The sequence below is a fragment of the Hydra viridissima genome, unplaced genomic scaffold, assembly GCF_058129835.1.
Source record: "Hydra viridissima isolate aposymbiotic clone 2 unplaced genomic scaffold, HvirCarnegie_v1 scaffold_6, whole genome shotgun sequence".
Taxonomy (NCBI): domain Eukaryota; kingdom Metazoa; phylum Cnidaria; class Hydrozoa; order Anthoathecata; family Hydridae; genus Hydra; species Hydra viridissima.
Window position 1 is genome coordinate 11,426,684 of NW_028324305.1, and position 25,868 is coordinate 11,452,551.

Sequence of the window (25,868 nt, forward strand, 5' to 3'; positions counted from 1 at the left end):
AAAAGTAAGCAAGGGTCTTATTACACAAACCATGTGCATATATTCCAAAATAAAATCAGAAACACAAGATTTTTTAAGCTGAGCTAAAGGAGTAAGAGATTTCTGATGATCAGTGTAAAAAAAGGTATTAAACTCCTCAGTTAATCTTGGAGTTGATGGGTTGTTTTAAATGAAAACCATTCTATGTTGCTTGTAAAGTCATTTAACAAAGCATCGTTTAAAGGAGTAATATTCTGTATAACCTGGTATAAATTTAAGAAAAGAGCGAGAAGGTGCATCACATATGAATGCTTCAAGAGTAAAATCAATTTTTTTATCATTAAAGTATAAATCTCCATTGCTTAGCAATAAAAATATTTTGAGAAAATCATTAAGAAAATCATCATAGCAGTCTGGTTTACCATCTCCACAGAAAAGTGCAATGATGAAAATATAATTCTCTATTAGACCAAGAATTGGCCATAACTGAAGATTAGAAGATTTAAAAAGGGGTAGCCCATTAAGATTAATAGTAAAAGATAACTCAATACATTTAGAATCATTTTTTAAATTCAAAAAATAATTTATGCCATCAGCAGTAGTAACATATGCATAAGTTCCACCACACTTCCTACCTACTGTAACAATTTTAGAGGATTTTAAAAGAGTTCTTGCATCTTTTGGTAACTCTGAATGACCATGTTTTTTAAGAATATTCAAAAGTTCGTTTGATTGATTTTGAGAAATTTTGCTTTTAGAAGACCACATTACCAAATCTTCGTGATAATTTTTCTGTTGTCAATAGTGGTACTGCATCATAACATTCAAAATTCTCTTAATTACAACTCGAAGACTTATTGTTTTCTCCGTATTCTTTAAAAACACTATTTAGAGCTTTTCAAAGATTTTCAGGCTCAGCCTGTGAAGCATAAAATTCAGGATTCAAATCCGATGTACTAATTTAATATCTTCATCTTCTAACGCCATAATAAATTTCAACATAACTTTTATTCAAACGATGACACTTCATTCGATTTTCAGTTTCCATAAGGATACCAATATTAAACCTTTTTCTAAAATAATGATTTAGAGAATTATTATTGGTCGAGATAAAAACTTTATAGGAAATATTTCACATCTTTAAAAGACACGAAATTTATTCACGCCGAAAGTCTTTTTAAAAACGTCTTTAAGACGACTGATACATATTTTTGGTTGCTGAAATTATTTGAAAAATAAATACGTCTTGAAGAAGTCATTTGAAGACAAGATGATTTAAAGACCATTATAAGACGGTCTTAAAGACGTCTTATGTTTGCTGGGACAATTTCTGGCAATTAATTGACCAGTTCTGGCAACTAACTGCCAGTCGATTTCCAGCTATATCCGGAAGGAGTTTTTCAACGTAATATACAACAAGAGATACACGAGTAGAAAAATCTGCCTTCAATTTTAACGCGATGGGATTTTCTCACTCTCTGAGTTGTGGAACGACTGATGCTGATATTTGGTAACTGCAGCTTTGAACTGCAGCAGATAAAGGCTGTCTGGAATGAACTGATAATGACCCATAGGATTTTTGAAATACTTCGAGCACCACAAATTCAACTTTGATCACTTTTTAAAAATTTTTTAAAGCAAATTAAAACATCATCATCGAGTTGATCACAGCATTTTCACAATTTAGTGCGGACAACTCGCATGAGTTTTTGGACAACGGTTTTAGTAAAATTTTGTGATGCCACACCTCAAATTTAGGTGTGGAATTGATGTCTACCACAATTTAGCCCTTTTCACGCAGCTCACATTACATGTTTGCCTAGAAATTTTCAATTGAACGAAGTTGCGGCACGTTTGCTGGATTCATATTTTTTGGAGCAAAATTGACGCCATTTTATTGATACCCAACTGATTCCACTTCTTAAGTAATAGCAAGATGCAAGATCAGGCCAGAAGACGGGCGAATCATAACCCTTTCGGATCATAGGCATGTCACTTTTTTAATAGTTCTTTTACTCAATCTTCAAAGTTTACGTTTCTGTTCGTTAAAAACTGCTGAGTTTTGAAACCACGCGAACAGATGGTTTGCTAAACCATAACTTTCATGATTTTTCGGTTTTAATTGCTTTTATCAAAACTTTAGGCTCCATTCCTTTTGAAGAGGATTCTTGGCCTTCGCTGAATTGTTGTTGGGATCTTCTAGGGAATTTCTGTTTTTTGTAGCTGCACCTCTTTTTGACTTCTTGTATTGTTGATTTAGGAATACCAGTTTTTTTATGGATACCCTGATTGGAATATTCTGGAACACTATTTGATAAGGGTTAGTTCTAGGAAGGGAGTAGTAAGGGCTCAGGGCGGGGTTGATTTAGCTCAATTACCCTAATTTTTTGCTAAATTTTAAACTATTCGACACTAGTATCAACATACTAGAAATTTGAGTGTGCCTCATGTCTCTTAGTTACCTATCTTGAACAACAAAATTCCTGAGCACTACCCTTTAACCCTTTAGCGCCCACCAGGGCTTAAAATTTTCAAAAAACTCCAAAAACTTCAAAAAGCAATTGTTTTAGGGCCTAGATTATGAATTAAAAAATAAAATTTTAAAATTTCACTAGCAAACCCAATTTTGTCATTGTAGCATATGTGATACATATAAATTCAGATAGCATTTTGTGATAGTTTCAAAAAGAGGAAACTCTCTTAAATACTTCTAAAACTTACATGTGTTATTAATTTAAAATAAAATAAACAAATAAGCTTTAATATTCGTAAAAAAACAGGAAAAAACTCTCTTTGAAAATACCTTGTCTGACAGCAATCATCCGATTTTTAAAAAGACAATTTTGATGTGTTTTTAAGTCTTGATTATCTAATTATATTAACCTAGCTAAATCAGATCAACAAAAATATGTTGTAAATATGCTACAAAAGGTGTTTTTGAGATCACTGTGTTGACAGGATGGCCATAAAAGGTTTCTGAAGTTATGTAGCAGATCTGCTACACGGGCGCTAAAGGGTTAACATGTGATTTTCTCCTCAGGCCCTCACTAAAAAAAGTTGTCTTTTACATTTTTTGAATGAGGAAATGTTTTTTGATAATAACCAAAAAAAAAATTTCTGGGGATGTGTTGCAAGGTCTTAGAGCATGTACCTTAAGCCACTACCAAGTTAAAGTCAACACTCGGCTCACTTTGGGAAATGTACTATTTATATTCAATAAAATTATTTGCAATTTAAAAAATTTTAAAACTTAGTCATTATTTTGGGAAAAATAAAACCAATTACATTTTCATGGTTCCATTTAAGTATTGCGAAATAGGACAGAACCTCGCTTAAAATGTTATTTTCGCGTCTTAAATTTGTATAATAACAACAAGTTTGCCATTTTTAAATGTGTTTGGAAAAGGATACTTTTTGCGATGTTTTATAATATAAAATAATAATTAAAATCTAATACGGATAAAGTATTTATATTAGCCATATATTTTGCTTTTGTATTTATGGTATTATCATATTATATTATCTTACACAACAAGTATATAAAAAATCTTTTTCAGACTGAATTTAAATATTAAAAAATGAATGCAAAATGTGGATCTGGGAAACCAACAAGAAAAAGAACGCATAATATTATAACTAGACATGAAAGTGAAAGATATGCTGGGCAACCAAACGAACTACCTGTTAGTGACCTTCCAACATATAAACAGACTATTCAATATGCTTATAAGGTCGAAAAAGAAATGATTACAACTAAAAAAATTGATTCTCCTGCCATAGTTTTAAAAGTAAGTGAAGAAATTTTAAAAATTTGGAAAAAAGTGAATCCAAATCTTCCACTTATGAAGGAAAAACCTCTAAGAAATAAGTTACAAAGAACATTTCAAAAAGTAATTGCAGCTGAACGATCTAAAGCTTCAAAACATAAAAACAGTGTTCGTTGGTTGGAAAATAACCTTTTAAAGTTGTTTGACATATCAACATGCAGATGTGAACTTCCTCTTTTAAATTGCGATGACAGGTTTAAAGTTACATTTTCAAAAAACCACAATATTAAACAATATGTTTGTTCACACAAATTTGTGACTAAACTGTCAACAAATTTTACAGCTGTAAAGTTTTTTTATTTCTTCTCAAATTATGGCATTATATTTTATTATACATATTACCCTTTAGAAATGTTCGATGCAAGGGTTGCACTAACAAGCACTATGTATGTCTCTGTGAAGAAAGCAAACAGGTGACTTTTTTTTTTGTATAATTATTTTTTATGCTTTTTATTATTTAAATACTTTCTCTAAGCTATAAAATTTTTTTTTTTAACTTAAGGTTCCAGTTCTAGAACGAGAGTATTTAAAGGATCAAAAAGTTAAGCGAGGGCCCTTTGGAACTTGGCAGATAGGCCAAATTGATAAGAAAGAGACAGCCAAGATCGCAAGAAAAAAAAGTAAGGAGAAAATTTATTTAACAAGTGACATGGCACTTCATTCAGATAATGATTGTATCAGTGAAACTTATGATGTAGAAATAGATAATAATGATGATTATAAAAATCAAAACCATGAGTTTTTTGCAAAAACACTGTGTAAAAAAAATTACACAGATTTAACTAACATTGCCAAAGCTGCTATCAGGTTCGAAGTTAGTGACGCTGCAACATCTGCCATAGCAACTGCTACCTTGATAGACTATCAAATTATAACTCAAAATGACAGATCACAAATTATCACTGAAAAAAAGATATTTGATACTAAAAAGCGTGTTTCAACCATGATTAGTGAAAAACATAGTTCAGAAGTTTTTCATTTAAAAGTCATTGGAGTAGATAGTAAAAAAGACAAAAATACATTAGCACATATATTAGGATATGATCAATATGCAGAACCTATTATTAAAAGAACAGTAAAAGATGAACATCACTTAACTTTTACTGCAGAAAGTGGACCTTTTTCTAAGAAATATTTAACTCATATTGAAATAAAAAATGGAACAGGAATTACAATGGCAACTGAGACTCTAAAAATACTCAAAAAATACAACAGCATTAGTAGTTTGGAAGCCATTGTTCTTGATAATACTTCTGCTAATACTGGTGCAGATAATGGCTTAGTTGTGACATTAGAAAAGCTTTTAAACCGACGAATCCATTTAATAGGATGTGTACTTCACCAAAATGAGTTACCACTTCGCCATGTCATAGCTGAAGTAGATGGTAAAACTAACGATCCAAAGAAATATAAGGGCCCTATTGGTCAAAAAGCTTCTGCAAGTGATTTGCATGATTTACCAATAATTGATTTTGTTCCAATTCATTCAGAGATTGATTCCTATGTAAACTCTAATATTTTATCTGATCTTAGTACAGATCAACGTAAACTTTACGAGTACTGTATTGGAATATCTAAAGGCTTTATATCTCCAAAATATTCAATAAAAAAACCAGGACCTGTTTACCATGCCAGATGGTTAACTCTAGCTTTAAGAATAATGATGGTTTATGCAAGATCGAAGAATCCTACAGATGAGTTGTGTACAATTACAAAGTATATAGTCCAAGTATATTGCCCCATGTGGTTTGCCCATAAAAGGTCTGGACTTTATAAAGATGCTCCTAGACTTCTTCATAAGACAATAGAGCTTGTTAAAAATCAGGCAGATAATATACAGCAAATTGTTTTTCAAAATCTTCAAGGAAACTCTTATTGCTGTCTTCAAGAAAACTTTTTATATTCTATGTTGCAAGATGATGAAAAAGATATAAGGGCTCAAGCTATTAAGCAAGTTTTGCACATAAGGCAATTAAGAGAAGTAAGTCCTGAAGTCAAACCAAAAATCAAAGCAAAATTAATTATGCCTATTAACTTTAACGCTTATACATGGAGTAGTTTAGTTGATGTTTCTTTAATTGAGGTTGAACCTCCAACTTCTATCCTAATTCCATCATTTGAATTAGAGAACGCTTTGCAGACTTCTAAAAAACCTATTCTTACAGATTTACCCAACAATTCACAGTCAGTGGAAAGGTCCGTGAAGCTAGTATCAGAGGCATCAAAGATAGTTTATGGTCAAGTAAAGAGACATAATTTTATTCTAACTAAAAACCAAAGCAGAGCAGAAAATAAATGTAATTTATCTAAAACTGATTACTTTATACCTTTTTCATGAGAAAATGTTTTTTTTTTCAATTTAATTTAGATCACATACCAAAGTCAGAGGGCATCCTTGACTTGACTACTGTCAAGAATAATTTTTTTAAAAATAGCAAACCTCTCTTAAACTTAACTTTGAAATCACCCCTGTGCAAAAAAACATGTTGAACGCAGTAATTTCAGAAATAAGCGGGGGCTAAGGCAGCCAGAAACAAAATTTAAATAAAAAAATAAAGTTTTAAGGAGGGGGGGGGGGACTCTTGCCCCTCAGCCCTCTGTTTCTATCTCAGTGTTTAAGATTATGTGGTGAATATTCATTCCATAATATTCAAATATTCTAATGGAATGAATATTTGTATCAAAGTTTGTACTGAAGTATAATAAATATTAAAAATGCCATAAAAATGAATAATTCATTGAAAACAAGAGAATACTTAAAAACTTTAAAACTATTTCCCAAAATTGCTCTTTATCCAATAGGTCTTAAATTTTCAGGATTGTCTTAGAATAATATGTACAACAAATCCCAAAGTGAGCCAATATGATCTGAGAAAAAAAGTACATTTTGGTAGTGGCTTAATGTACCTGTGCACCGTGGACATTTACTTCATAATTAGATGAAACAACTGACAATTTTCCTTTGAACTTTATACTTTTTTTGCAAACGACTTAAACGGAACATCACGATTTTTAAGCCACTTGACCAAAATAATTTTCTCACTTCTACTTTTTAATTCATTTCCTTTATTTACAACTTTTAAAAGTTACCATTAAATTATTTGAAAGGCAGATAAATTTGCTATAAAAAAAAAAAATTGTAAAAATTGATCAAATGGTTCTCGAATTATTTCAATAGCCCAATGGTTCATTATTCTTCCGGACAGTCTTTAACACATTAGTGGTTTTTCTATCACTCAATTCTATTCTTTTTAATGCAACAATAGCGTAATGTGTTACAATTTTCTTTCTTAACAACTTTTTACATTTTAAGGGTTGTGAGTGGTCTTTACGTACTTCAGTTGTGGCAACTGCTTGAAGATCCCGTAAAGATAATCACTTTTATCTCAAAAACATAACATTTTCTGATGAACAAACAATAATTTTTAGGCAATCTAAATGTTATCCGAATGTCTTCATATTTGAAATGTTTATATATCTTTTTTAAAAAATGGACAGCCAAATATATATATATATATATATATATATATATATATATATATATATATATATATATATATATATATATATATATATATATATATATATATATATATATATATATATATATATATATATATATATATATATATATATATATATACCCAGCTAACACGAAACGTTCAAGAAACGTTCGTAGAACGTTGGAAACGGTTGGGCACGTTCCAAGAACGTTCTAAGAACGTTGTCAACGTTCTTCGAACGTACTTGAAAGTTTTGTGTTAGCTGGTTATATATATATTTGTGAATATTTCCCGCATCTCTCTTTTTTCTTTCTTGTTCTGATGTTTTCCCTCCAAACCACCCGATTCACATTTTTTAGGAATGAAAAACATGTGCTATTTTGGCTGCGTGGTTTAAGTTATGTCCATTTCGTGTTTATTTTGTTAAATGTGTTATGTTTGCTGTGTTAATTTTAATGTTGAGTTTTTTGCTGTGCAATTATATATAAAAAGAAAATGCAACTTCGTTTATTATAATTTTTTAAAAATACATTGTACGAAAGAAAACGCTGTCAGGCATTAATACTATATACGAGTTTGCACTTTACTAGTTTATATAACTGACAATAGGGCTTTAGTGCAAACGAGTCATGAAATATCCATTTTAAGAAAATCCGGTTAAAAATATTTAAGTGGATAAGGCGCTTCGTTTTTGACAAAAAACTAAATTAAAACCAAATGTTTTATAAAAGAATTTTATTATAAAGTCTCAGAGTTAAAAACAATAAATAACTAAACAACGTACTAAATAAATACAATAAAAAACTAAAAAATTTTGCTAGTCCATATCAGATCCATGCAATCACATTCAAATATATATACCAAGTTAAAACGTCATTTAATCTATTATGGCTCTTGTTTTACCAAAGTTAAGACCTGCTTGCGATGCTCCTTTGTTTGAACCTGCCTGTAGGCCAATAACTCCCTCACCTGCTCTAAGCTGCTCTTGACTAAATTCTCGTTTGTTTTCAGTTGCCTCTTCAGGTCCTAGAGCAGGACCATCGTAAAGTCTGTGGGCTTTTCGACCTATTGCAAAAAGTCCGTTTACTACTTGGTTTATGTTTACACCTTCATAGACGTCTACAGTTTGAAAAAGATCTAAAGGTTTTATGCCAACCTTTTCGCAAGCGGTCAAAAAGTTACTAATATTCTCCATTTGTTTAAAAGCCATTTTAGAGTCGTTAATTTTTTTCACACTTCCTGGTTTGATAGCATTTATCAAATGACATAATATAACGCCGTCTTTTAGGTAATTTTGCACGTCTTTATCTTTCTCGATGGGTTTAATCGTATCGGCTAGAGCAGCTCCTTCTCCTCCTGCAAAACGAAGTACTTCTTTGATCCAATCGAATGCGTCGTTGGCAAGGTTGGGATCGAATTTTGCAGCTTTTTTTGCTGCTAACTCAGCAGTCATTCCGTATCCTAAAGGACGATGTGACATTCTAATCACAAAATTTTCACTGAGTACCTGATTGTATACAGTCGAAGTAAACTGTTAATTTAAAACAAATATCCGGACATAATTCTTTTCTTACAAAACAACACCCAATACGTTATGCTTTAATGAGCATTTTCTTTCACCTAAATCCCCTAAAACCTCCACCACTAATCAACGCTCAAAAAGTGTATTAATGTATTATTTATATAAACCAATCTGCGGTGATATTCGATTAAATTGTAATTATAAGCGGTCTCGAACTTTCACTACTTATGCCTTATTTGGGATAAATCCGATTGGTATAAATCCGATTTAACATCTCTATGGGAATAAAGAAAGCGTCAATAAGTTAATATTCAAGTGATATAAAAACGGATAACTTTGATAAATTTATGTTATCACTTTTCATTTGAGTCATCATTATTTCGAAACACTTTTTTATACTCTTGACTTCTATTGATTGAGATACTGTTAATAAATACTTTTAAAATAAGTTGATTGATACTGTTAATACTTTACTTTTAAAATAAGTTTACAAGAGTTAAGTTTAAGAGTTAAGAGTATCAATTCATAGTTTTAAGCAAAATACTTTTTCGTAAAATATATTTTCTGCGTTTTCCTAATTCAAACCACAAGTTTGTTTTTAAACTATGCAGACTTAAAGATTAATTTCTCAGACAATCGCCTTACTAATCAAACGTGACGTGTATGGATAGTAATTAGTTTGATTACTAAATCTGTAATTTTATTGCAATTTTTAAATATTCTAGATAACTAAAGAGTTTTCGAAGCAAAACAGTCAAATGTTACTATGGTTACTATGGTTAGTATTATTGAACTTTTTTAAAATTTTAAGTTGGTCAATTTTAATAATTTGTATGAGTTAAATCTTCGAATACAAAACCAATTTAAGCCAAACAAATTTAATACCAAACAAAGTTAATTATTAATTATTAAAACAAATTTAATACCAAACAAATTTAAACGAAAGATCATGTAATTTTGATAATTCAGGAATGGTCACAATGCACCCCGCGGGCCTGGTTTGGCCCACCTGCAGCATTTTGAACTACCACAATAGTTTTTAATATTTTAATAATCATTATTATTGTATGCAGCTATATTGTCAATCACATTGAAAAAAAAAAAAAAACATTTAAAAATTACTTATTAACATCAACAACAATCCGATGTAATAGTTCCAACTGAATAATATCTAAGTATTCATACAGCTGCTCTTCCATTTCAATCAACGTTTCTCCGTCTGCAGCTTGTGTAGCCATCACTACGGATTGTATTGATAAAAATATATTGTCTGGTAAAATAGGGTCGTTATCTCGATTTTCCCAAGTGTATTTTTCTAGCAACTTCAAATGGTCGTCATTCATATCCATCGGAGAAGACTTTAACAGTAAAAGAGCTAGGACTCGGGTTATTTCAACATGCCGCAAAATCTGCAATAAGCTGTAAGTTAAACATTCTTTATTACTGGACACCATGCTCTCAATCGTTATGGCAATTTCAGTAAGAAGTTTGAGAGCCGCAGGATAATTTTCTTTCACTAGTTTACAAGCGGCAGCATCCTGTAGAGTGCATAAATAATCCACCGTACTGTACTGTTTTTGAAATTCAGCTGCTCGAACAAAATGATTATATGCTTCGTCTAACTTTCCAATGCTTACTAAATTGTTAGCAACTTCGTAGGATACAAAAGCCCCCAAAGAATAATTACCTGAGCAAACAAAGACAATAATTAAGTAGTGTTGTTGAAAAGAACTTTAGGTTGCACTACTATGAACACAAAACTAAATTATTATCTATTATCTAACTATTATAATTATCTAAATTACTATCTAAGAAGTAAATTCACATGTTATATGGTAGTTTTTTATAAACAAAATTTGAATATTTGGTAAAAGAAAAAAAAAAGTGAAAAATGTTTAAATTACGATAAAAAAAACTCACATAAAATGTTTTTTAACCCATCAAAAGGAGTGTAATTGAAAAACGTTGAGAATTGTAAACTTTTTTCTCTCAGGGTCGAAGATGATGTGCACCTTAATGTTGAATTTTCGACCATAAAACCTTTTATGAAAAAAATTATACTTCACCTACATAATCCCTGTAACTTTAAGTCATGGAAATAGAACCTGTGTGGTTGAGTTTAAAAAGTCAGCTTCAGCTATTTTGGTAAAACTTGGTAGAAAAAGTGCTCAAGTGCAGATCTTAAGGTGAAAATGTTCTTAACTTTTACCAATCAAAAAATTACTGCCAGTCAATTAGAATGCATCAAAGAGACACAAGTCTCAAATAATATATTTATGTTTAAAAATCAATAATTTATATTTTTTATTTTTAACATGCCATGGTTTAATTTGTTTTTTTCTTCTCATCTACCATCTCATCTTCAGCTTTAATAACTATTATTTTACTTGTATTGAATAGTATACTTATTATTAAGTTGTACAGCTGCTTTTTGGTATTTTTAAAATTTAATTGAAGAGGCCATATGACTATTTTAACTGAGTTTCTAAATTTCATTTTTTTAATGCTTTACACCTAACCTCACCTATTTTATGCTGGAGCCTAATAAAAAATGAAAACTTTATATTTGCAGGTGATGCACACAAAAACTATGCAGGAAAGGATGTTGGTGAAAGGTGCCAGCACAATGTTGATTGAAGATGCAAATGCCTAGGAAAGTTTAATAATGAAGAAAAGAATAATATTTTAAAAGAGATTAGTTAACTTGCCAAACATGAAAAGCAGAAAATCTACTCAAGGGACTACATTTCCATAAAGAAAGAAAACACAATTAGGCAAAAGCAGAGTAAGACTGTCCACAAAGAATTCTGTGGCAGCTACAGTTACACAATAAAAGAATCAGCTCTACAGAGTGTAAAAAGTAAAATATGAAGAAAAAAGTTCTATACTTTAAAGAATCTCTACAAGATTTAAGAGGAAAGCATAGTCATCAAAAAAAAATTGATGATAAGATTCACCAAACTATCCATCAACAAATTTGTTCATTTCCTGCTAAAGAAAGCCACTATTCTTGAGCAGACAACCAAAAAAAGATTTAACTGACCTCAGACCTGAATATTTCTGACATGTTTAGGTTGTTTTTAAAAAACACCCAGACATGAAACTATAGCCAAAGAGTGGCAATACAGAGATAAATTCAACTATGAATTCAATGTTAGTTTTTGGGTTTCTGCAAACAGGTGTGTGATGCACATGTAAAAAATATGATAGTGATATTAAATCTGCCACTGTCAGTAAAATTAGTGATGTTGTTTTAAAGCTGAAAACTAATTATAAAGTCTACAAGAGAAAAGGGGATCCCTTCTACGAGCAGATCAGGGAGTGTAAATATTTTGCTTTGGCTGTAGATGATAGAAAAGTTATATTTATGGACTATTAAAAAAACCTACTTCTTCCTGTAACTGGGATTAGTCATCAATACTACAAGAGGCAGCTAGCAGCGTATAACCTTGGTGTACATGATATAAGTATGAGAAATATTTTTATGTACATCTATTCAGAAAACTTTGCTAATAAAAGATCTAATGAAGTGTTGTCCTGTTACAAACATTGCACTAATGTATTTCCTGAGGCCATAAAAAAAACTAGTAATTTTTACAAAAAAACAGACAAAAAAAAAAGTAAATTATTGCATTTTTGAAAAATTAATATAACATCAAATTCATTGAAATAGCAATCAAATACCTAGTTCCAGGTTATAACAGAATGCTGTGTGACAGAGACTTTGGCAGAATTAAAAAGAAAAATTTAAAACTGATAAATTTTATTAGCCATTTGACATCAATCTCATTGCAAAGGCTATTGTTCATAATTCTTAGAAGATTGTTTATCTAGAACATCTTGGATATGAACATTTATGGATAATCTGGAAATTGAAGATAAGTCTATGCTTAGGGTAAAAGATTTTAAATTTAGTCTGGACAGGTTATCAAAGCTCTAAATGGTTTTGTCAGTCTACGAGGAATTTCATTTGAATAGCTGAACTTAGTGTGTAACATTCTAAAAATGCTAAAATAACTCAGAAAAAAGACAAATCAAACACTTTAAGAAGATTGATATCTTCCATTTCCAAAATTTCCATTTCCAACACTAAACATATATAATGGGCATTGCAAAAAGTCTTTTTTTATTTCTTTAGCTACCTTGCTCAATTTTTGGGCTGCACTGGTTGATTTTTTTTTCTTTTTAATTTTGCTTTTTCTTTTTTTCTCTACAAAATCTTCAATTTTTATCAAATGTTTGTTTTGTTTGATTTTAGATGAAGAGTATCAACTTACAAAGTGTATTACTTAACAAGTGTAAAAAGAGTAACACACCATAAAAGACTTTCAATAATTTAAATGGTTCAGTTAGTTTTCATACAGCACAGAAATTATCAAGGAGAAAGGTGCTATTGACTTATATCACATGCCTGGTCAACCATGGACCGCATGTACTAAAATGAACATTTGCAAAGTGAAGGCCTGTTTAACTTGGAAGAAGGTGTCTCTCAGAACAATAGCAAGAGAGATTTCAAATTTAAAAGATTTGATTCACCAAATACTTAAAAGTGATGTAAATTGTCAAGTAAAAGGACAGAGCCATTGTTTACCAATGATCAAAAGGTCAAAAAAATTAGGTTAGCAAATTTTAGTGCGAAACAATATGGCAAGTAGTTTAGTAACTCAAAAATATGGCAACCAAGTGTCTGATGAGAAATCAGACATTTCATTAAGACCATGCAATCGCTCATGCCCATCATCTTTCCGAAATAATGGTGAAAAGACAATTTTCCAGTTGTAATCAACAAAAACCATTGAACTATTTTTTTGGGACAAATTTGTTCACTAAATAAACTGGGAAAAATATAAAATATAAGAAAACATTAGTTGACAAATTGATGTTTGCAGTGAAACAAATTAGATTTGAAAAAGTATTATAAAGTTATGTAATGGACAATTATTTCATGTCTAAAATAACGGAAATTATTTGTATCAATAAAAGTTAAGTTTCTTGTAGAAAAAAAAAATACAAACTTTAAAAAAAAAATATAGACCAATTTCTCTAAAATAGATAAATGTAAAAAGTAAATGTGGCACACTTTATGCAATACCTGTTATGTGGTACTTAAATGTATAAAAATTGAACACTTGTAACTGAAACTGAGAGTAAAACTAAATGATCATTGCACATACATTACCAACTACATTACATCAACATACACTATAAACTACATTGCATCCACATACATTGGAAAACTAGCAGGATTTCTCCATTTTTGTGTAGCATCTTTAGCTTGTGAGATTTTTCAAAACTACAAGTATTTAGGGTTACGATGCGAATTAAATCAGTTTCAATTAATACCTTATCATTTTTTCAGGACTAAAACAATGGCTGCAAAGAGAAGACATTTTTAAATGTCTTCTCTTTGTTTAAATGATTCAAACATGTCTATTATTTGTGGCGAGTATCTTGTTCATAATTATCTTAGAGTAAGACAAAAAAATGTGTTTAAAAAGACAAGAGGACATAAAAAGATAGTAAATGGGCTCAAAGATCAATTTTTAAGTTTGTAAACAATTTAACAATCACTGATGAGAAGATAAAAAGTGATTTAATGTTAGTTGTACATGTTCAAACTATTCAGCAAGTAATCAAATCAAATACATTAACTACATTACAGTAACATATATTGTAAACTACATTGCATCAACATATATTAGAACATGGGCAGGATTTTAGCTCAAATACGCAAGAATAAAATTTGAACCAATTTCATATCTATTTAAATAAAAAATCCTGAATATATTTATTTATAAACAAAAAATGCTAATTTGAAATGACAAAAAAACACAAATTTGAAAAAAAAAAAGTCAATTTGTTTTGAAAATTAAACAAATTAAGCAATATCAAATGTAAAAAATAAAGACTTATTAGATATTTATAGAGTACCTTCTTTAATATAAACCTTCAGTGCTTGATTGTAACAGAGGATAGCTTCAGAAAGATGTTCCTCTAATGATGGACATTTTATTTTTACATTTATCTGCTCAGCTTCAAAGAAAAGCCTAAGAATATAAGAAAAAATTACTCATATAAACTGTAGAGTGAGATAATATAGTTAATTGCAAGCAATACAATAAACAATCATCATTTTCTCTTTTTTCATAAAATTTCAAAAAGATACAAAAACCTAACTGACTGGATAATAATTTATGTATAACATAAATGGCTAACTTTAATTGTAGAAGTGGCTCTTAACTCTGCAGCTCAAATTTTAATAAAAACTCTGCACAATTATTGTATATATATAATGAGAGCAAACTGTCAAAATTTCAGCTCAAAATCTTTATTTTTCCTTAAGCATTTTTAGATTTTAAACTTTTTTCTTAAAATATAATTCAAGAGGCAAAAAAAACTTCTTACAAACTTTGGAGCCTTCTATTCATTAAATGAATTGTTATGAGACCTTTAAATTTTCTATTTACTTTCCAAACAAGTCAGTAAAAAAAATCTCCATTGTTAAGAAAAAAAAAGAGGATTTTTTAACCATGATATAGAACTGAGTGTTCTAGAAGTATCTAAAAGATAGTGATATCAGCAAGAAGATTATTAAGCTATTGGGAACTTAAAGGAAGGTCATTTAAACAAACACAACATTTATAAAAAACGAAGAAAATGAAAATATTGCAATCTGTAACTTATCATGTAATTAGTTTTTAAACAAAAAAAAATTTTAGAAAAACCAAAAATTTATATAAAATTGGTCCCAAAAAATTAAAATAAAATTCCACATCAAATCACCTAAATTTTTGGAAACTTTGAATCATGTTTTCTCAGATTTTTTTTTTTTTGTAATTTTATTTTAAAAGAAAAGTTCAAACAAAAAATTTTGGCATGTTGAACGGTTCCTGAGATATTGTAATTTTAATAATAACCCAGTTTTCAAAAATGGTTCAATTTTCACAACATTTCTTTCAAACATTTTCCTTAGTAAAATGAGAAATAATGGCATCAAAATTATGAAATTTCAAATGTATGACATTTAAAATATATTTTTGATGAAAATTCAAAAAATCCACTTAAAATACTGAAATAGGAAAAGAACATGCTTTAAATATAAGAAAACCACTAATTTATAAAACCCAACTCAAATATCTCAAACCCTGTGTTAAATTTTTTTTTTTTTTACTTTTAATATTTTTAGTTACTTATAATCTTACAAGTCACGAAAAATCAAACTGGAAAAGTAACAAAAACATAGAACTATAATTTCAAAGGTTCAAGAAAGTAAACCACGTCAAGAAACTAATAAAGTATTAAACTTGATTTTAAAACTCTTTAGAAGAAAAAAATAATCATACTAAGTTTTAGCCCTACATATCAGGTGTGGCAATTATGTTAACAACTGAAAAATACATCCTAATTTGGTTTTATATAACAATGTGTATGTAAAAACTGACCAAGTGTGATCAAGTGTGATATTGATATGCATTTGATTTTTAAATGTTGGTAATCATATAATTATAAAGAGTTCATTTAAACATTAATTAGTAAAATTTTATTTGAATTAAATTAAAACTTATTTCTATATATATTGTATCTATTAGTAGATAGCAGAAAAAAGAATTTTTTTCTCCTTTAAAAAGATCTTTTTTTTTTATTTCTGAAACTAAAGTAGGAAAGAAAAACTGTCATTCTTATTCAGAAATGGTTACTTCTTACTGCTCATACCAAGAAACTTATCTTATTTAGTTGGATTGTATTGGTTTAATAACATCATAGATAACATCCAGATGTTATTGAAACTTTAAATTTTAAAAACCATAACAAAATAAAATTTTATACAAACAAGCAAATGAGCAGACAAGCTTTTTAAACTTCAATTAATATACTTAACTTTTCAGTCAATTTCTTTAATATTTAAAAAAAGTCCTAATATGGTTACAATAGAAGGGTCATAAACCATGATAAGAAATAGTTTGAAAATTGCTCCTGGGAATAAATTCTGCAAATCTTGTGAATAAAAAATCACCAGAAGATAAGATATTACAAAAGCGAAAAAAAAAAAAAAAAAATCAGAGTGAACATGATACAAGAATACCATCATTTAAAGTAACAAGACTCCTGTCTATTATAAGACTCCTGACTATTTATTCAACTTCTCACACTCACACCCCAAGTTGGTTGATATTAGAAGTCCAAAAAAACTTTGTTGCTACATGTTACCAGGCAAAGAAAACTAGACAGCTTTTTAACAAGAAAGAGGTGTTAGCCATTTCTCAATTGCATAAGGTTAAAGTTTTACTTAAAGAAGTAGAAGATTCTGTTAAAACATTTTACAAGTCAAATGATTTTTATCGAACTATGCCTGAAAAAAAAGATCATACACTCCCCAACAAAGTTTTAACACCACATTAATTTTTCCATTTGCATAAGCCAAATGAACCAAACTACTCCATATGTTTTTAATAGGATTAAGTCCAGGCTATTTAGAGGCCATTATAAAACTTTTTTTTTTTATTTGTTGAAAACCATTTTTTTTTTGTATGATTTGAGCTAGCTGCATCCTGTTGAAAAATTTGATTTTTGCTACTTATTTTTTTAAAGCAAGGTAACAAACTATTTTTAAGTAGTGCTGTATAAGAATCTGTCTTTAGAATCTTAGAGTACCTTAAATAAATACAATGCTTGATTTTCCTCTACTTCTAAAGGCTACCTAAACCATTAGACTAACACCTCTGAAATTTTGTCTCAAAATTTTTTCTTTTTTTCTTAAATCATGCTAACAACACTGATAACCATCAGGCCCATCTAAATTGAACTTCTTTTCAGACCATACATATCTATATCTATACTATAGCAGACCATACAACGTCATTCCAATCTAACCTTGTTTAAATGCAATTCCTAGCCAACTCAAGTCTAGCATCTTTTTGATGGTTGTGCAAGACAATAAAAAAATTGCAAAGGCTTTTACAATCTATGCCAGCTAAAGATCAAAAATGGTCTTAGAGCTAAATGGAACTATTTTCCCATGTCCCACTGAAAGCCATTCTGAGATAGGATCAGTGAAAAAAAGATTGATGGCACTTAAAAAACAACAAGATTTATTTCAAACTGATACTGCTACTTTAGGAAATTATGCAGCAAGTCTTAGGTAGTCTATGATGGTAATTAGTTGATCAGTATCATAACTAAAATCAACCAGGAAGAAGGTGCTGCTGAAGTTAAGTTTCTCTGCCCAAAAGTCCATCTGCATACTTTACCTCAAAGAGATGACTACTTTTAACACAAACATATTGAAACAATTATCTGTTCTACAAGCTCTCTCTTTATGGCCAGTTGAAACTATATTCTTAAAAAGCTGAAATTAAAGAAATACAAGCAAAATGGCAACAGTATTGTAAATAATTACAAATAAAGTCAAAATACCTTGTATCTTCAAAACCTTAAAAATAGATGTGTTCATCAGCCAACATCCTATATATTTTTGACTATATATTTTTATTGCAACTAGTTTTATTGTATTTGGAGATAGTTCTTAGTAACTTCTTGAAGAAGTTATTTACCTTGGATATTAAAGTTCAAAATGTTTTTTTGTTTCCAGCATAAATTTTTGAGACAAGTTTATAAACAGCAAAAGAAATTTAAACAAAAAAAAATTTTAGAGAATGGTGTTTTGAAATGATTTTAAATAAATTTTTAAAGTTTTAGATAAGGTTTTCAAATGTTTTAAAAGAAATAGCAGTTTTATCAATTTTTAAACATTTCAGCATTCTAAATGTGACTTCGAATTTTGCAACAAATAACATAATTTTATGTTTTTTGCTATTGTTATTTCTCAATTTGATAAGAAAAACATTTTAAAAAAATGTCATGAAAAGTAGGGCCATTTTGGGAAATATCAAAATTCAGTCAACATTAAAATTGCAGTATCTTGGGAACCAATCAATATTTTGGCTGAAATTTTGCATAGAATGCTTTCAAATAAATAGGAATCAAGTGTCAAAACATGAAACATAAAATGAAGACAAATGATTCAATGAACTGGGTAATTTGATGTGGAACTACCCTATACAGAAATGGGAAAAAAAAAACACCATTTGTTAAAAGGAAATAAACGCAATAATAGAGTTTATTTATCAGAAAAACTCTTTAAGATTTAAAATAAACTATAGACAAGATCAATTAAAATTCACAAAAATGGAAACAATTGATTTTTCTAAATATTTTCAAATGCTGATACAAAGAATAACTAAAGTACATTTTAAATATTTTTTGTATCAAATACAACAGTAAGAAAATGTTGTTTCTTTGTTAACTACAAAAAAAATTTTCTGTGGACTCAAATGTTAGACAAAATATGAAATCATTTTCTATTCCTTCTTTAGATTATTGCAAGTTCTGTGTAAATTCTGATTTTTAAAGTGACTCTTTTTTACAAATGATTTTTATTTGTATTTATTCTTGATTTTAAGTTTTCTATAAGAAATTTGCTAAGGTATTAAGAGTAGGCCCAGACAAGGAGGATTTTTTCATTAAAAATAGTAGCAGTTAGTGATGTGAGGAAACATTTTCAAGAGATTCTTGTTCGTTAACATTAATGAACTTCATTAAAGTTCCTAAAAAGTATACTAGCGATAAATTTGAGTTCTCAAAGTTCTGTGAATTTAGACTCAAGTGATGAATACCCTGTTGAAGGTGTATTTGACTAACAATTCACTTGCATATGACACAAAACAAGACACGCTGCTGAGATTATTAATGGAAACCTGCATTATTGTTCAAATGTAGCACTCAAAAAAAATTTGGTTAATCTTAAAATTGTGACTTAATCTTTATTGCATTTATTTTTTTATAGTTAATTGAAGTGCTAATAATTCAAGGCAAAAGTAAGACAGTGGATTCATGCATTACTGGCAATATGAAGTAGAAAAAGACTAATCAACTCATTATAATATTGATTTGATGTTTTGTTTAAATAATTAATTTTTTTACAAAAAATGAGTTTCAATTTTAAGAGTTAAATTTAACTATTTATTTAAAAATACAATGATTCTATGTAATATACCTTTTTGCAAATGTAAATATATAAGCAGTTGCAACTTAAAATAACTTACTTTATATATATATACATATATATATATATATATATATATATATATATATATATATATATATATATATATATATATATATATATATATATATATATATATATATATATATGGTTGCAACTCAATAGCATGAATTGCAAATACATCCATACACCATTGTGCTATTCAACATTTTTCTCAAACAAAATCAAACTAAAATCTGATGATAAAAAACTGGTGAGAAAACTTGTTAATGGTTTCAAGATTAACCCAGGTTTCTCACAAGGGGAACAAGAAAAAGATACATATTTTTAAGACAAATATGGTTTTCATTCTTTTAAATTATAAAAAGTGCCAAACCATTTTAAAACTCAAGAAAAAAGAGCAAGAACCTGCTGCAGAAAGTTGTGAAAATGATAATTTTATTTCTAAAAAATTCTGTATAATTGAAGAGGATCAAACACTCATCAACTACAATTATCATCATATTTCTAAGGCTGTCTATTACGTTCCCAGATAAAGATGATAAGCAGATAAGAAAATCAAATACATAAAACGTAAGCTTGCTAAAAAAACCCTTACTTTGGCAATCTATTTGCAGTTGTAGTAAGTAATCTTATATTTATGAGTCTGCATTTACTGGTCAAATATGTTAGAGTACTTACAAAAATGTTTCTCCTTCTCATAGTTATGGTATAAACAAAATGATGTAAACATTGTGCATTAAACAAAACTAATTTGCAGAAACATCAAAGATTCAAAAGGTTCAAGGAAAAAAGGATTAAATAGTTATGATTGTAATTCTGTGAACAAACATAAGATATCTGCAGGAATAAATTAATTCCTCTAAAATCATTTATCTCTTCATATTGATGTATCAGAACTATTACTTAGTTCTAAATAAATGATGAAAGTTTTTTTAGTAAATTTTCTACTTTGGCATTTATTTTTTTACATGCTTAAAAATGTAATAGAGAATGTTTTGATTATTTTTAAAAAAAGTTCATGTTTTATCTTTAAAAATATTTGAAGATATTTTACAAAAATGTGATTATGTAATTCCATTCTCAGCAGCATTGTTTTGATTTTTTTATAAAACTTTGACTGTTTTAATAAAAAAATTTGTTTTTAAATAGTTCACATCTTCCTCTCATTCCAACGAAGAAACTTGACTTATCATTACTAAGGAAATGTGAGATACAAATCTGTTGATAAAAAATATCTCAAATGTTTGTTAAAAAAAAACGAACTGCTAATGCAAATGAATAAGGGATAAAGAACCAAGATTCAGGATTTAAGAAACTGATTCCATGCTTACATAGTACATATAATGAATTATTTTGTCTAACGATATAATATAGAGGAACCTGTTGTACCTCTGACCACTTTTTGTTTCTGGGCGTTTTTTTCTTGACTATTGAATCAATTTATACCATTCAAAGTTTATGCTATTCTCTTATATTTTGTGTAAAAAATATACTTTTGACTTTTTTCTCATTCAACCAAAAAGTATCATTTTTGAGCATTTTTAAAAAAGTAGTCAAATGGTCAATGGTACAACATGTACGTTGTACCTTTGACCGAGATATGTTGTTCCTTTGACCATAATTTTATTAATAAGTAATCATGAACTATTTGGACTTTTAAAAAGTAATCATGATATATTACAGCTTTGCTTTATGTTATAAAGAAACTTCTGGCCAACAATAAAGTTGTCACTATCTTTTAGATAACTTAAGAGAAAAAATTTTGATAACTTGCTGTACTAGCTGGTGGTCTAAGTACAATTAGAAATGAACTCATTGTACTTAAGGTTACTGATTTTAAAACCCTTTTATTTGGCGAAGTTTTATATTTTAAGCAATTATGTCGATATCAATAGGAAGTAATTGATATGATATGATCATACAAAAAATCTGGCCCTAAGTAGATTAATATCCCCTAAATAGGTTTTTAAGTTAGAAACCTCTTAAAATCCAACCAAAACTATTTTTAGTAGTCAGATTCATTTAGATTTGATCATAATGCTTTTTAGAGGAAATCTTTTAATGCAGACAATGAAAAATACAAAATTAAATTATATTAAATTACATTACTGTACAGTAAAAGATGTCAGATCAACATCAAACATAAGATGATGCCTAGATGATCCATGACCAACAATTGATGATGGAACTTTCATTATAATATCTTCAAGTTCTACATCATAAATATTGGCATCTTCTTGTATAAATTTCAAGTTTCTCTTATTTGCTATAAATATGAAAACTTATTTGCTATAAATATGAAAATTTATTTGCTATAAATATGAAAATTCTGTTATTTAACTTTGATACATATTTAGATTTTGAAAGATGATTTTGTTTTAAAATAGCTAATAATAGAAATTAAATAAATTTATACATATTTAATGGTCTTCTGTTGCTAAGTGTCCAAATGGCCACTGAGACTTCTAAAAACTAGGATATACTACAAAGAAAGGGACATTATGGCTAAAAATGTTTTTCATGTTTTAATGGATTCAATATACTTAATGCTCTTTTAAAGTAAGTTATCATAAGTCACTCAGGTTTACATATTCAAAAAGACTGCAGCTCTGAATCAACATTTACCTATGCCTCATTGTTGGTAAAAAAGAAGTGGTTGAAGGACATAATTCCTGGCAAGATAAGATAAAATTTTGAAAATTTTTACTCCTTTCTTCCATGGTACAATTGTCTTAACTGGATCATTCATTGATACTGCTATACAAAAATTTAGCCTTATGGTCCCTTTCTTCAGGCAGCAAGAATCTTACCTAGCTGCTTCAAGTAAAGTTTCTGCTTCAGCGACTGGATTATTTAAAGTATTCTCACATCGAGCTTTCGCCAGACAACAAAAGCCAGCATACTGAGGGCATTCCTGTTGTTTCAAAAATCTTGAAAGCGTTCCGAACTGTTCGATAGCCTCCATAAAATTCGGTTTCTTTAAAAACCGTTTTTTTATATTATTGTTGATGTTACGATAATTTTTGAATACATCCAACTCACGATCCATTCTTAAGCACTAACTTTGAAAAGTTTATTACTTCTAATATTTTATTAGTAATGGATTGGTTAAACTAATCTGAGTAACTTCGTAGATGTGTGATGATTTTGTAACAACATTGGTTCAATTTCTCTGAATATCGTATATTTGATTTACACAGATTTTAAATGAAGTTACTCCCAAAAGTCCGTAAAAGTTACCGTAATTTTTAACAATATCTCGGACAATTATTTTTTAAACTGCAAATTAGTAACCAGACTAGTCTATGGATAGACTTACAACACAGACATAGACAATTCTGTATGTTGTAATGGACACAACAAATGTTTAATTTTTTGTCCTTGTTGTGTCTATCAAATTTTTGATGGTGTCCTAAGATTGCTCAGTTAAAAAATAATTTTCACTTCATAAGTCTACAAAGCATAACTTTTTGTCTATTTGGTGTCTATGATTTTGTCTAAATTTACTTGATTTCATAAAACCAGAAATATTGATTTTTGCCAATAAAATCTAAATTACCCAAAAAATCCCTTAGAAACAAAAAAGAAAATATACGATACATTATATTTGAATTTTATTTCATGGTAAAAATGACTTTTATGGTGACAAATTTAAAGTGGTGACAAATTTTAGGACGGAATTTTTAAAATAATTTTATTGAAGGTGATAAAGATTTTAGTGACTAAGGAAAATTTTTTAAATGATAAACTTACCTTCAACTTTTTTGAAGTAATCCCAAACTGGAGAGGGCATTTTAAAAATAAATTTTCACGCACATTCACTGAGAACTGAAAAACAACTGAACTGAGTAATTAATGAACTTCAATTGAGCACAAAATAGTCCATTTTGAGGTTTTTAAATAGACATTAACTTTTTAATCAACAGCACACGCTGGACAAAAAATTAAAAAATGAACTTCTGTTAGAAAAATTGTATTTTTAATTTTGTGCTCGTTTTCAGTTTTTGAAACGATGCTGCAGTGAAAATTTAATTACTCGTTATAAGTCCAAATTATATATGAAATAGATCTTCTATACCTCATTAAAAAATCGAGATTGTTCATTTAGTGTCCGTTTTTAAAATGATTGTCTAGAAAGACAAACATTTTTTATAGACAATTCATTTTTGATAGTTGTAATTAAAATTGTTGCAATTAGTGCTTTGTCGAAGTCTATTTTTGTCCTTTTATAATAAGGCCATTAGAGATTGTCTGGTTGCTACTGCAAATCTTCTTCTTTTGATATAAATTTTGAATCTGGTTCTGTGAGAATAAGTTTATATTTTTGTCACTATATATATATATATATATATATATATATATATATATATATATATATATATATATAAATAAGAAAAAGGTAATGGTTTTAATTGAGCTTAATTGAGTTTCGATTAGCTTTTAGTATTAAAAAAACTATTTTTTCAATAAAAGGTAATTTACTTTTTAACCTGTTGGGGATCAAAGCTGCTACTTTTGCTTCCTTTTTTCACCGGTTCCAGCAAATCTGTAAAATATAACACAAACTTGTATGTTCCACTGTTATATAACTAAAAATAGTATTTAGTTGATGGGTACAAAGTAAAATCAGCGTAGCCACAGTTTTTATTTTTACCAAAAAAAATTAGGAATTATGTAACGAGGTTCGTTTTTCAGTTTTTAAGCGTAAAATTTGTGGTAACTAGAAAGTTTCGGCAATGTTTTTGCTTCTTTTAGTGCAGTCGGTTGATGCTTTTTGACGTAACAATATTTCACTGCCGGACACCAACAAATCCTTTTGCACAACTAAAGGTTATATATTCCTGTATGTAAAACAATCGAGACAAACCGTTAAGCGAATAAAATTTGTTAAATTGGTCTTTAAAGATAAGAAAGATTTGTGTCTTGTTGACGCCATTATATTAGGTCACGGTCGTAGTAATAACCAAATTCGGACGAATAAATAAAATAAAATGAAAGACAGTGGTTGAACTGAAATGTTCATAAAAGCAGAGGTTGCTAGCATTGGAAGGAGTGAGTTGCTGCTTAAATCGTCGCACGTAAAGAAAACAAGATATGCGCACGAAGTGAGCCTGGCATCTCTTTTCATTCTTCGTGATGAGGCGTATAAGCATGGTTGAGTCATTGGAAGAGTGGATTTCCAGGAAAAGCAACGAATCTAATTAGTCTCTTTATTGGCAAACCGTTATGGAGTTGGAGAGCCTGCTACTGAGTTTTGTGCGCAGTATTCGCGAATCAAACTTCGAGGAGTACGTGCGAATGCTAAAGCAGATTGCTCCGTGGTTCTTCGCACTTGATCTAACTAATTACTCTCGCTGGTTTCCGGTTTTCATCAAGACCTTGGAAGAGCTACCTGTCCGACACCCTTATGTGTTTGAGGAATTCAAAAAGGGCAACTTCACAAGTAGGAAAACTAACTCGGACTTCTTTGCCATGTCTGATGACCAGCTTCACGAACAGAACAACAAATTGATCAAGAGTGACGGAGGAGCAATCAATGTACTTCATAACAAAACTGCTCTTCTTAAGTGGATGGTGGCTGGTCCAGAAATTTCTCGAATAATTAATGAGTTTGAGAATGAAGTTCGCTGTTCTGCTTCTTTGGGTTATCAACACCGTTGCCATCATGAAGACAGAAATAGTTTTCAGACTCGTTATCTTCATCACGTGTCTGAAGTGGTGAAATCTTTGCACGATGATGGGAATCCTTTTGCGGAGCAGTTACTGCAGACAGCAGACAACCATAAGATTATAATGTCCAATTCAGCCGAAAAAACTGTTCAAGAAGCCAAGATCACAGGGCAACAGCAATACAACGAGTACGTAGTTGACCGTCTTGTGTCCAGACAAAAGTCAATCCATGAGCCTTTGAAAAGAAACAAATTTGAATTGTTCCACAGTTTGAAAATTCCAGGTTCCAAGCATAAAACTAA

General features: G+C 29.3%; 3 protein-coding genes and 1 pseudogene across 5 annotated transcripts in view; 1 reads left to right on the forward strand and 3 right to left on the reverse strand.

Annotated features, from left to right (window-relative positions):
* The window catches only part of LOC149887018 (uncharacterized), a 105,449-nt gene extending 104,702 nt beyond the window's left edge, over positions 1-747 (reverse strand). Inside the window, exon 1 of the mRNA XM_090091462.1 lies at positions 450-747. Coding sequence (XP_089947588.1) covers positions 450-747 — 298 coding nt within the window. The remainder of the gene's footprint in view (positions 1-449) is intronic.
* A 2,392-nt stretch (positions 748-3,139) lies between these two features.
* On the forward strand, positions 3,140-6,513 carry LOC149887027 (uncharacterized). Of its 2 annotated transcripts, none has more exons than XM_090089868.1 (3): positions 3,140-4,000; positions 4,156-4,219; positions 4,309-6,513. In XM_090089868.1, exons 1-3 carry the CDS (start codon positions 3,558-3,560, stop codon positions 6,142-6,144), a joined length of 2,343 nt encoding a protein of 780 aa, XP_089945994.1. In that variant the 5' UTR covers positions 3,140-3,557; the 3' UTR covers positions 6,145-6,513. The 2 variants fall into 2 exon arrangements, with proteins under 2 accessions (XP_089945994.1, XP_089945995.1); XM_090089869.1 differs by having other exon boundaries at positions 3,535-3,767.
* A 1,516-nt stretch (positions 6,514-8,029) lies between these two features.
* LOC145190297 (myophilin pseudogene) lies at positions 8,030-8,970 on the reverse strand (annotated as a pseudogene). Its single transcript, XR_016453196.1, has one exon. The product of XR_016453196.1 is annotated as a myophilin pseudogene (transcript).
* An 897-nt stretch (positions 8,971-9,867) lies between these two features.
* Positions 9,868-23,122, reverse strand: LOC145190590 (40-kDa huntingtin-associated protein-like). The gene is made up of 3 exons (XM_090089905.1): positions 22,707-23,122; positions 14,763-14,878; positions 9,868-10,518 (listed from the first exon to the last, which is right to left on the reverse strand). The coding sequence occupies exons 1-3, from the start codon at positions 22,943-22,945 to the stop codon at positions 9,950-9,952; spliced, it is 924 nt and encodes a 307-aa protein (XP_089946031.1). The 5' UTR covers positions 22,946-23,122; the 3' UTR covers positions 9,868-9,949.
* Positions 23,123-25,868: the final 2,746 nt, after the last annotated feature.

Excerpts from the sequence above, each read along its gene's own strand:
- LOC149887027 (XM_090089868.1), top strand. The coding sequence starts at position 3,558 with ATGAATGCAAAATGTGGATCTGGGAAACCAACAAGAAAAAGAACGCAT. Across the intron at positions 4,001-4,155 it reads CTTTTAAATTGCGATGACAG|AAATGTTCGATGCAAGGGTT; the intron begins GTTTAAAGTTAC and ends ATTACCCTTTAG. Across the intron at positions 4,220-4,308 it reads TCTGTGAAGAAAGCAAACAG|GTTCCAGTTCTAGAACGAGA; the intron begins GTGACTTTTTTT and ends TTTTAACTTAAG.
- LOC145190590 (XM_090089905.1), bottom strand. The coding sequence starts at position 22,945 with ATGGATCGTGAGTTGGATGTATTCAAAAATTATCGTAACATCAACAAT. Across the intron at positions 14,879-22,706 it reads ACTTTACTTGAAGCAGCTAG|GCTTTTCTTTGAAGCTGAGC; the intron begins GTAAGATTCTTG and ends TTATATTCTTAG. Across the intron at positions 10,519-14,762 it reads GAAGGTTTATATTAAAGAAG|GTAATTATTCTTTGGGGGCT; the intron begins GTACTCTATAAA and ends TTGTTTGCTCAG.